Consider the following 12,140-nt stretch of genomic DNA (forward strand, 5'->3'; position numbering starts at 1 on the left):
TCTACCCCGCCTCACCGCCAACATCATCTCCGTCGGCCAGCTGGACGAGATCGGGTACCAGGTGCTGGTTGAAGATGGCGTGATGCGGGTTCGTGACGAGGAGCGGTGTCTCCTTGCCAAGATCCACCGCAACCTAGGCCGGCTCTACGTGCTCGACGTCGACATTGCACAGCCGGTCTGTCTGGCGGCGCGGGGCGATGAAGAAGCCTGGGTGTGGCACGCCCGTTTTGGCCACCTCCACTTCACCGTGCTGCGCAAGATGGGAAGAGATGGCCTTGTCCGCGGCATGCCCTTGCTCACCCAGGTGGAGCAGGTGTGCGAGGCCTGTCTCGCCGGCAATCACCGGCGGACACCGTTCCCGCAGCGCGCCCTGGGGCGCTCGTCGGAGGTGTTGCAGCTGCTCCACGGCGACCTTTGTGGGCCCATCACGCCGCTGACACCGAGTGGAAACCGGTACTTTCTCCTTCTCGTCGATGATTGCTCCCGGTACATGTGGCTGTCTCTGCTTCCCAGCAAGGATGCTGCGCCCGCGGCGATCAGGCGCATCCAGGCGGCTGCGGAACGCAAGTCGGGCAAGCTGGTTCGTGCACTTCGCACGGACCGAGGAGGAGAATTCCTGGTGAAAGACTTCGAGCAATACTGCGCCGAGCTGGGGCTTTGTCGCGAATTGACGGCGCCCTACTCCCCTCAGCAGAACGGCGTTGTCGAGCGCCGCAACCAGACCGTGGTCAGGACCGCGCGGAGCATGCTCAAGGCGAAGGGGCTCCCCGGCGAATTCTGGGGCGAGGCGGTCACCACGGCCGTCTATCTGCTCAACCGTTCCTCATCCAAGAGCGTGGGTGGCAAGACCCCCTACGAGCTCTGGACCGGTAGCGCCCCTGGCGTTCAGCACCTGCGCATGTTCGGCTGCATCGCGCACATGAAGGCGACAACGCCAAATCTGAAGAAGCTCGACGACAGGAGCAGGCGCACCATCTTCGTCGGCTATGAACCGGGCTCCAAGGCATATCGAGTGTATGACCCGGTGACACGGCGCGTGCACATCAGCCGCGACTTGGTGTTCGAAGAGACGGCGCAGTGGTCCTGGACCGAGGGCCAGCGCGGTGAGGCGGGAGACTTAGTCGTCAAGCACCTGCCGCCGCCTGGTTCGACCACCACGACAACAACGACGAGCACAACTACGTCGGTCGGATCTGCTGCTACATCTTCGGCCTCACCGGCGCCATCAGTTCACGCCTCGCCAGTGCACGACACTAGGAGCACGATGCCGGGAGCACCGTCAGCCCACGCCTCACCCGTGCACGGCACTGGGAGCGTGACGCCGGGCACGCACACCCACCAGGGCGCGGGCGCGATCGAGTTCGTGTCGCCACCTGGTGCCGGCGCGTCACAACAGCTGGACGCGGACCACGACGATGACGCTCCACTCCGGTATCGCGACATCGACAACGTACTGGGGCCGGCCACACCACCGAGTCTCACCGCACGTTGAGCTGGAGGAGCAGTTGCTGCTGGCGAGTGAAGCCGAGCCGACGTCATTCAAGGAGGCTCTGGAGCACGAAAACTGGCGCCATGCCATGCTCGATGAGTTCACCTCCATTGAGGCGAATGACACTTGGAGGCTCATTGATCCACCACCAGGAGTGCGACCGATCGGCCTCAAGTGGGTCTACAAGATCAAGCGCGATGAAGCTGGGCTCGTCACCAAGTTCAAAGCCCGGCTCGTCGCCAAGGGGTACGTCCAGCACTAGGGAATCGACTTCGACGAAGTGTTTGCCCCCGTGGCGCGCCTGGAGTCCGTGAGGCTGCTATTGGCACTCGCTGCAAGCGAAGGGTGGGCAGTCCACCATATGGACGTCAAGTCTGCCTTCCTGAACGGAGAGCTCCTGGAAGACGTCTACGTCGAGCAGCCGCTGGGGTTCGTGATGAAGGGACAAGAAACGAAGGTGCTCCACCTGATCAAGGCCCTCTACGGACTCCGTCAAGCCCCGCGAGCATGGTACTCCAAGCTCGATGAGTCCCTGATCAAGATCGGGTTCCGACGGAGCACGTCGGAGCATGTTGTCTACCTCCGCGGTGTGGGTGCACGCCGCCTCATCGTGGGCGTCTATGTGGACGACCTGGTGATCACCGGAGGGGATCCACGCGACATCAGCACCTTCAAGGAGGAGATGAAGGCGACATTCAAGATGAGCGACCTCGGGCTTCTGCGCTACTACCTCGGGCTGGAGGTGACGCAGATGGGGAGTGGCATCACAGTCTGTCAAAGCGCCTATGCTGCGAAGATACTTAAAGGCGCCGGGTTGACTGGGTGCAACCCAAGCCATACCCCCGTGGAGTCTTGGCTAAAACTCAGTAAGTCCAGTTCAGCCCCTCCAGTTGATGCTACGAAATACAGGAGCATTGTGGGCTCTCTCCGGTACCTGGTGAATTCAAGGCCGGACCTGGCATACTCGGTGGGGTACATCAGTCGATTCATGGAGAACCCGACTACAGAGCACATGGTGGCCGTGAAGAGGGTGCTGAGGTACATTGCTGGAACCCTGCACTACGGCTGTCATTACCAGAGGAAGAAGGAGGCACAGCTCACTGGCTACAACGACAGTGATCTGGCCGATGACATTGATACAAGGAAGAGCACCACTGGAGTTCTCTTCTTCCTCGGCTCCAGCATCATCACATGACAGTCTCAGAAGCAAAAAGTGGTGGCCTTATCTTCCTGCGAAGCCGAGTACATCGCCGCCACTACTGCAGCCTGCCAGGGTGTTTGGCTGGCCCGGCTTCTTGCTGAGTTCAAAGGCGAGAAGAGCAGGGCCATCACACTGAAGATCGACAGCGAGTCTGCCATTCAACTGAGTAAGAACCCAGTTTTTCATGACCGCAGTAAACATATAGATGTGAGGTATCATTATATACGAGAATGCGTGGAGGAGAACAGGGTGACACTTGAGTCCGTCGGGACGGTTGAAGAGTTGGCAGACATTCTGACGAAGGCTTTGGGACGAGATCGCTTCTGTGAGCTTCGTTCCAAGATCGACGTCATTGATGTACAAAGTGTGCGCAAGGTTTAGGAGGAGAATTTGTTAGTAATCCTTGCACATACATTAGTTAGTTAGCTGCATGTTTCTGTTAGAGTTTTGCATGCGCACGAGCCCCGACCTGTGGTGGCCGTGCGCGTAGGAGGGCATGGCGAGATTAGCTCGCACACGACCCTGGAGCGATCGGCTGTGGGCGCGCCATCGTGAACGTGGGGATGGACGCGTTCATGCGCGGTGTGCGGCTGTCCGCCCGAGAGCTTCTGCTCTTTGTATTGCACAGAATAAAAGGAGAAGAAAGACAATAGAAAACGCTGCTGAGTGTGCGCAGCACCAAACCGTGTGTTCCAAGTGTTCGCGTTGAGTTTGTGCTGTGTTTGTTCTTGCAATTGAGATCGCTAGCTCGCCGGCTGTCAAGAACACCGGTTCAGAGCTAACATACGGTACTTTACTTCGGTTAATACAGTGTTTTATAAAAATACGATTTGGATCGGTAAATACCGTTCCTACTAAATTTGATGCGAATTAAAAATGAATGCCGCGCATCGGCACAGTCTACATCTGTTCTGTTAAGTGTTCACTGTTCAGAACAGCCAGACAACACAGGTCACTGATACAAGCAGGCTATAGACTCATGCTTCAACATATCTCAATTATATCTGCCCTTGGACTTGGCATAAAAAAACAGACTATATTAACTGTACAATACCATGTGCATTGCAAGTACTGCTTCTCTTTTTCTTCCCTTGCAATCAGGCACAAACCAGATGTTGAAATTTTGCATAAGGTACAAATATTTATGTGTTCTATGTCCATGGATTCTTATTATAGAACAGACCAAGCAAGGCAAAGACAATTAATTGGACTAGCGTGCATGATAGCTCATCAGCCGTCAATGGATATTCTACTAGCGTGCAGGCACTGGTTTGTCCCTGATTGCAAAATTTTATGGGCACTAGTGTGCTTGGCTGCGGGCACCTTGCGCATTGCGGCGGCGGCCGGCGTCTCCGCGTGAGTCGTGACCGCGTCTGTTCTTTGCTAGCAGCCCTAGCACAAAGTTGAGAGGCTTGCCATGGAACATGACCGACCAGACAGTTTGACCACAAGAACGGTAGAAATGTTGCATTTTATGGGCAGAGGGGCAGAAATGAATTTAGCATCAGGTACTTTGTAATAGAGAGATAAAATGCCCCTTTAAAAGCATAGAAGATTAGGATAACGGCAATGAAAATAACACTTAACAGGAAACTATATATGTAACATGAAGGTACAAGCACAAAAATGTAAGGCGATGGTAATAAACAAAATCACGACAGAACAGTTTAAACATGCAGGTAAAAATAAGTAATACATAATCCGGCTTTTTGTGGAGGGAGAGGGGTGGAACGAGAAGAATGTGAGATTCAGGGCAGGATTGCAGGGGTGGAACGAGAAGAATGTAAGGCGATGGTAATAAACATGCATCACGTGAACTGCATCCGCGCTAAACTGGGAAAGCTTATTCTTGATTAAATCCAAATAACAAGAGAGGGTCCTTTGAGGGCATCACTCCCTAATAATATACAAACTACTGAAGCTTATTCTGAACAAAGAATGCTGAGCCTAAACTTCCAAAGAAAGTATTCCAGCACAAACTTCTGCATTCGGCAGCAATAAGCCAACAAAACCTTATGTCCCAAGTTCAAAAAGTGAGGTTCCTAACTGTTCCGCATTAAATTTGAACAGCCTTTAACATGCAACAAGTATCTACATCAATGCTTGGCATGTTTCTACATCATAAAGAATCTTATGTTTTAGATAAGAGCCTCACTTAAAATAGTCTTTTATTTTAGATCCTGTTTGGCAGAGCTTCAACTCCCAGCTCCATGTCAGATCTTACGTTTCTAGGTTAAGATAAAGTAATTTAAATTTTTATTTTTAAAATAAAATAGATCACCCAAACACCCCTAGTGTACCTACCGCTCCAGCTCCACGATTTTCTAGAGTTAAGAATACCTAGCTCCAAAAATTCTTAGAGCCAGAGCTCTACCAAAAAGGACATTAGTTTCATGTTTTCACCTAGCAACTACAGAAAATGTTTGTTTTTCCAATTTAGATTGTGCGCAAAATGCACACAACATGTTCACTGACAGTAAAAATTTGAAAAAGATCTATTGTTGTGCATTGATACACCCTAGTTATTGTTGTGCATTGATACACCTTAGTAAGTGTACGTGCACTGGAAGTTCACATGGCCTTTTAGCACTGGTGTGTAATTAGTTTGCATGATTTCAGCAATTAAGAGGTAAATAGGAGGGATGTAGAAGAAGTATACATTAACAGATAAACAAATACTGGCTCTGGCTTTGTACTGTACGAACTAATATATTCCAATGGAGCTATGGAAGAACATCGAATGCTATGCCCAAGAAGATATACATAATACAACAGTAATAATTAGAACAACAGCAACTGATCAATAAACTAAACAGCACCCACAGGTCAAAAGAGAAAGGAAAATGCTAAGAATGTGAAGGAAAAAAAATCAACATGTATTTGATAACAGAAATGTACCAAACGAGAAAGTCTCTCAGCGGCTACAGAAGGAAATCTTATCTATGCTTATGCTTTCCTTGACGATGCCCACTTCTACTGGAGCTTTTGTGCTTTCTTGATTCTTTTCCATTACTTTCAGGAGGATCTGTACCCTTCTCGTTATCACGGTTTCGATGCTTACTTGTTCTAGAACTTGAAGTAAGATGGCCTCCTAAATCAGTATCTATGTTCTCTATCCACTGACAACTAGATTCATTAGTGCCCATTTTGTTTAGCATTCCTTCAGACATAATGCCTGAAACATTTTGTGAAGATGATGGATTGGCATCTCTACCCAAGAACACACCACGTACAGCACCAGACAAGGGGTCTTCTTTCGGAATATTCACATTGGCCATCATAGAACTGAGGAAATCCTCACCATCCAGTTTAACTACTTTTGGTCTGGACTTCGTAGACTTCGATTTTTTCCCAGGAAAGACAGGTTCGACAGTCTTCAACTTATCATCAATAGCAGTTTCATTGCTAGCAGGTGGCAAAGGATCATTGGCATGAGGGTAATCATTTGGCTCATCCTCAGCTTTTCCAGTTGGGAGATAAAAGAGCCCATGCCGTTTACGATGCTCAGAAAGAGAAGACGAACCCATTGACACTGCAGGTTCATCTCTCGTCTCTGCGGAATGACGGCTGTGAGGACAGAAAAAGATTAAAGTTGAGGGAGTAGTATCATCTTCACTCAGAATGTCAGCAAATTCGACAAGATTTTCATTCAGGACAAGACCATCTGGAGGGGCTACATTCTGTTGTGCATTATCAGAAACAGGACCTAGTTCTTGACAGAAAACTGTCCGCATAGTCTTGACAAGCTCCTTAACCGGGCTATGCTTCTCATCATCAGCAACCTTCCTTTCCTTCAACTCTTGAATCTCCCTTACCAAATGGACAAAACCGATCAGATTGTGTGCTCTCTCCTGGACTTCTACTTCATTGCACTCAACAAGTGGGCTGACTGTTGTTTGAATCAAGTTAACAATGTAAAGTATTGATTCATGTGAAAAAGGGTCCTTTTCCACTGTGCTTGGCCCAATAACTTGCTCGTCACCAGACCCAGGTGCAACCTTTCTTTCTGCGCTAACAGTTTGATCAACAGCTAACCAATCAGACAATGCATTGACTGCCTTGCTTGAATCATCCAATCTCTCTACATACACACTGAAACAGAACGTAATCACTTTAAACACCGCAAGGATGTAGACTGCTCTCACTGACATTGGCAGGAGGCTGGTCCTTGGTTGCAAAAGTGCCTCGACAACCTCGACAGGATCCTTTATGAAGTCCACATACTCACCAGAAATCCAAGAGGCAGCCGAAAGAACAGGGTCGAGGAAGTGATTCCCAAGCAAAGCAGGGTCAATCAGGAGAGTTCGAGCTGAACGGACAAGCTCTGGACGCACATCATGCACCCTTAGTCCCACATCAACAAGCTGCCGACCAATCTCATCACCCTGAGCACAATGCAGGCTCCTAGCCATATCTGCAAGAAGCGAGGCATACCAATCGAAGTCCGCCACCAGCTCATACACATTGCGCCCACATGCAGCAAGAACAGCTCCAAGAATGTCATTTGCAAACTCTGGGTCTGACTTCGCAGCATGACTGACCAGCATCCCGGCAATGTCCATGACATTGTTGTCATCAACCATCCCCATCATGAGGTGCAACGCCTCCCTGCAGATGTTTGAGTCAGCATCACCCAGTGACTGTGCAATAACACCACGGCAGTCATTCACCGTTGATGCATATGCTGGCCCAAGCATTCCAACCGCCAGGAGCCCAAGGTACCGAAGGTTCGGATCATCATCAGCGGCAAGGAACTCCTTAGCTTTCCCAATGGCTAGGCGCACAGCCGCATCATGTGCTGGCAGTGCAGTTAGCACCGTGCGGATGCACTCAAAGGTCAGTGACATGGCTGCAGACTGAGTGAGAAGCTGGCATACTGGGTCAACAATTCGAGCAGCTAGGCGTGACTCAAGAGGAGCCAGCCGCGCAAACACCTTGAGCACCTTGATGAGCGCCCAGTTAGAGCGGGACGTGGTGAGGAGGTTGTAGAGGTCGGGCGCCAGCGGCAGGAAAGGGGCCGCGTCAGCCGGCGACGCCGATAGGTCACAGAACGCTGCCGCAGCAGCTGTAGACGCCCGCGGGTCGGGGGACGCGAGACACGCTGCCAGCGGCTTGAAGAGGATCGGCACGGCCGCAGATGGCGAAGCGGCTATGACGCGCGCGGCGGCCGCGATGGCGCGGGGGCTGCCGCGGGAGAGGTGTGGCACGAGGTTGTTCGCGAGGTGGACGGCAAGGTCGGGCGCGGCGGCCGCAGCGGGGGAGGCGAGGAGCTGGAGCGCGAGCGCGGAGACGTGGCGGTGGGAGGCGGCGGCAGAGGCTGAAGGGGAGAGGTCCTTGTGAAGCTGGTGCGTGGCGAGTGGGAGCAGGGAGAGCGAGGCCGGGTGGAGGGAGACCGAGGCGGCGAGGTAGGCGAGGCGCTTGTGTGACAGGTGCGGCGAGGCGAGGAGCTCGATGGCGGGGAAGGCGAGCTGGTGGGAGGCGACTGGGGCGAAGTGGAGGGAGGAGATGTAGGTGAGTTTCTGCAGCGCGACGGCCTTAGTGGCCGCGTCGGGGGCGCGGATCTCCCGGTGGATCTCGGAGAGCGCGCGGGCGACGGTCGCGGAGTCGCCGGCGGCCGACGGGTCCGCGCGGAGGGACTTGACGATGTCGTCCAGGGAGCGCTGGAACAGTGTGTCCGCCAGAGATGGCGCCGCTGCGGGCGACGGCGCCGGCGGGGCGGAGGCCATCGGCGGTGGGGGAAGGGGAAGCGGCTGGATCCGTGTGGTTTTGGGGTTAGAACATCTCCAACTATATTCATTTTATTTAATTCTTTTTTAATTTTTTCTTTGTACCTATTCTATTTATTTTTTTATCTTTAATCGTTATTTTTTTACGAAATCGAAAAAGAAAGAAGGGAGAATCTCGTCCTAGAGAGAATAACCTTGAAAATCCCTTCGTGATAAAACCGTGAACGGAAATCATTGAAGCACTGAAAGGAACGAAAATTTCTTCACGACAAGAATTTCATCCCCGAAGAGAAATCGTTGGCTTTAGTCTCACTTCAGTTCGATGGATGGCCGGCGCGGCTGAGATGGAGGCCTAGAACCACGAGGTGGTGGGTTCGGATCGGACGGCGACCATATGGTGGTAGGTCCATATGTCAGCGCTTGTGGACCACCACGTCGCACCTGTGGTGGGTCTATATATCAGCGTCGGTATTTTTTATTTAATTAACAAATTTGTATCAAACTAAATATCACATCAAGGATCAAATTTCATTAACCAGTTGCATGTATAAACATATTTCTATCTCAAATTACTTAGATAATTGAATCGTTCGACGTGACACTTTTGTTATTTTGTAAAATCTTATAACTAAACTTTAAATTTTAGAATTTAAAATTGTTTTTTATAAAAACTTATGTTTAGTTTTCTTGCTACCAGCCCTTTTAATATGGTGTGTGGTGCCCTCGTCACAACCCTAACTTCATTGATTGGGATCCATCAACTCTTACCTGGTGAAATCCTAGCTTTAGGGGTCAAACCAAGAACAGTAAATCTCATTTTACTAGAATTTGTTTTAAAAGTCTTCCTATTGAAGCAATCGGAAATGATATTCCACGGAAACAATAGTAAAAATGGAAAAAGTTCTTGGAAATGATTTTAGGCTCTTCCAATGATTTTCAAGTTTTTTGGTTTTGAAGGGAAATTACTGCCAGCAGTTCCCCTCTTTAGGTTTGTCTCCACGGGTCCATGTCAACACAAAAGGCTAAAGACTCCAAGAGGCCCAAGTGCTCAACTGCTAGCCCAAGGTCCAATCGCATGAGCTTTTTGTTTAATATATTGTGTGTGTTGTGAATAGATCAACCGCCGGCATAACTGCTAGAGCAGTTATTTATGTCCCTGTGGAGAGATGCCCGTTCGGAAGGGATGCCTTCCAAACAGGCATGAACTCACCCATTCATATTGTATATAATTGTGAAGAATCAATTAAATCAATAATAAATTCTCATTTACATTCTCTTGTGTCTCAATCGTTATACGTCAGTTATCACGTACGATCTACAGAATATCAGCCAGAACACATGAACACTGAAGGGTTATCACCGTCACAATTTCTTCTAATTCGAGAGACAGTCACCGATAATCAGCCACACACGGCGAACAAGAAAGTAAGCATCATGGAGGCTGAAGCACTAACCATTCAAATGGCGCTTGAAACTGCCATTCTTCTTGTTCTTCCTCTTCATGGACCACCGCATCCACCACAACGTCCTCGGCATTCTCTTCGAGTGGGCAAACCTTGTGGCACCCTAATTGGTGACCTCTGTAACATCCCAAATTTCAATTTTTGCAATAATTTAAAAATTTTCTAGAAATTAAATAGGTGGTTGCAATTTTGTTCAATAGGAAAATTAATTTCTAAATTTAAATTGTCCTAAGATAATGTTTGATGCACTCATGCCGTTATAGATGCATATAGGTTTTTGTGCTTGAAAAATATTTGCAAAAGTTCGCTACAAATCGCTCATTTAAAACTCTTTTGAAATTGTGTTCAAAATCTTAAAAAGAAAATGTTTTCAAAATTGGAAAACTCCTCTCGGACCCTATTCCCATCGCAAACGGAGCCCGGATGCGCACTTTGCTCATCTCCGGCGAGCCCCGCCGCCATGCGTTGCCGTCAGCCGGCCACCACCCGTGCTTGCACCGTCGGCCAAAGCCCTTTTGATTTCTGGCCGTCGGATTTGAGATGAATGATCAAGATTAGAAGCAAAATAACTCTTCGCCCAGCCAATCACATAATTCCACATGTCGTCTCCATAATCCCAATCAGCCGCAGAGCCACATCATCGTCCATATCAGCTTGCCATGTCATCCAATCTGCCTATGTGTCAATACCACGTCATCGAAGCCTTTATCCAGTCATTTCCGAATAATAATAATTCAGGAAAATGGCAATTTTGCACTTTAGCCCCTAGACTTCTCTGTAGCCACATAAAAGCCCTGTACTTTTATAGAAACCCCTGTATTTTTTTATAAATAAGATTTTCAGTATAAAAATAATTCGGTAATTCTCTGAAATTCAAGTAAAATTTGCAGAATAGCCCCTATAACTTCAAAAACTCAATACTTTTTGCTCGTAGCTCCGATTTGGGTGATTTTTGTGTCCAAATGTTCGTAGCGTCGTATAGAATCTTTTTGTAGGGTTTTTATCTAGTTTCAATACTGTTTGGTGTACTGTTCTTAGATTTTTGTGTTGTGTGTCTTTTCCGTCTGTCGATTAGGAGCTGAGCAGTTCGGCAATCTCCAAGACCAAGCTTTTGAGGACGTTGAGCAGCACCCTGTCGAAGGCAAGTGTCCTTGAGCATACTTATCCTGTTTTAGAATTTGCAGGTGTAGTTTTTAACCTTCAAAATGCATGCTTGTCTAAACATGAATCCTATGTTAGGGTTTACTAGTTTTGAATCAATATTTCCTTGTCGCTGTTGTTCATCATGTTATGAAAATGGGTAGTTTATGCCAGCACAGTCTTGGTTTAGAAATCTTAATATTGATTAATGAACTATGCAACAATGTTGGGAGATGGTAATTCTTTTTGTAGCAACATGGTATAGGTTTTCCCCAATAGAATGGATGGTTTGAGGTGGAGCCTATGGCATGTTTGTGTTTGTATCTGTGTGGGGTCCTAAGGACTGGTTTTTGGGCATGTAACTAAGTTTTATCCGCACAACCACGAGGCCTGTATGGGTATAGCCTGGCCAACTAATTAGTCACCTTCTAGCTTGGTGGGCACCATAGATCGGTATAAGTGGCACAAGAGGGGGCTTCTGCAGTAATGTAATTGTCTGTTAGCAGTGAAACCTCAGTGGGTGCCTGCGGGTTAGAGGGAGCTTTGTAAAGGCCTTGTAATGAGACCCCGACTCCACACCCCGGAAGTTTGGAGCAACAAGGGAATCACGACTCGTGGGGAAAGTAGTGCAATCCCTACAGAGTGTCAATCTGGTCCATCAGCCATGCTCATGGATAAGAGCGAGCTTGGACTTCCTCAGGATTAGTTGGGGTCAGGGTTTGGTATGGTGGGTTGGGGTAGCCAGGTAATGGAATTATCTGATGAGTCTTGGTAGTCGGATGGAGTCCGATGAGTCAAACCTTTGGATACAGTCGTGTCTTTTCACTTAGTAAATAGGATGCCTGATGTTGGAGTCATAGGCAGATCGTAGTTGCTTAGTGCTGTTAGCCAGTGTCAAAGTCGTTCCTTGACTTAAGCCGCATATCATGTTTTCCCTACGCTTGCGGAGTACAATCTTTGTACTCACACTTGTTGTCCCCTACCCTGCAATCTACCGCTGTTCAGAAGCTGGCAATGAAGCTGGAGCTTTTGACGACGACTTCGACCCGGAGCTGCTGTTCTAGGCTGTGTTGCCCCCGGACGACGCCTGTGGAAGATGGAGCCGCTGGCGCTGAAGACCC

The 12,140-nt window shown here is 49.1% G+C and overlaps 1 protein-coding gene across 1 annotated transcript; it reads right to left on the reverse strand.

The window, feature by feature from the left end:
• Nucleotides 1-5,379: 5,379 nt before the first annotated feature.
• LOC133913140 (AP-3 complex subunit delta-like) lies at nucleotides 5,380-8,478 on the reverse strand. Its single transcript, XM_062356206.1, has one exon. It carries the CDS (start codon nucleotides 8,414-8,416, stop codon nucleotides 5,627-5,629), a length of 2,790 nt encoding a protein of 929 aa, XP_062212190.1. The 5' UTR covers nucleotides 8,417-8,478; the 3' UTR covers nucleotides 5,380-5,626.
• Between the last annotated feature and the right edge of the window lie 3,662 nt (nucleotides 8,479-12,140).

The sequence above is a fragment of the Phragmites australis genome, chromosome 1 (genome assembly GCF_958298935.1).
Source record: "Phragmites australis chromosome 1, lpPhrAust1.1, whole genome shotgun sequence".
Lineage (NCBI taxonomy): Eukaryota > Viridiplantae > Streptophyta > Magnoliopsida > Poales > Poaceae > Phragmites > Phragmites australis.

Bases quoted from the DNA above. Each gene is read 5' to 3' on its own strand.
- LOC133913140 (XM_062356206.1), bottom strand. From the start codon at position 8,416: ATGGCCTCCGCCCCGCCGGCGCCGTCGCCCGCAGCGGCGCCATCTCTG.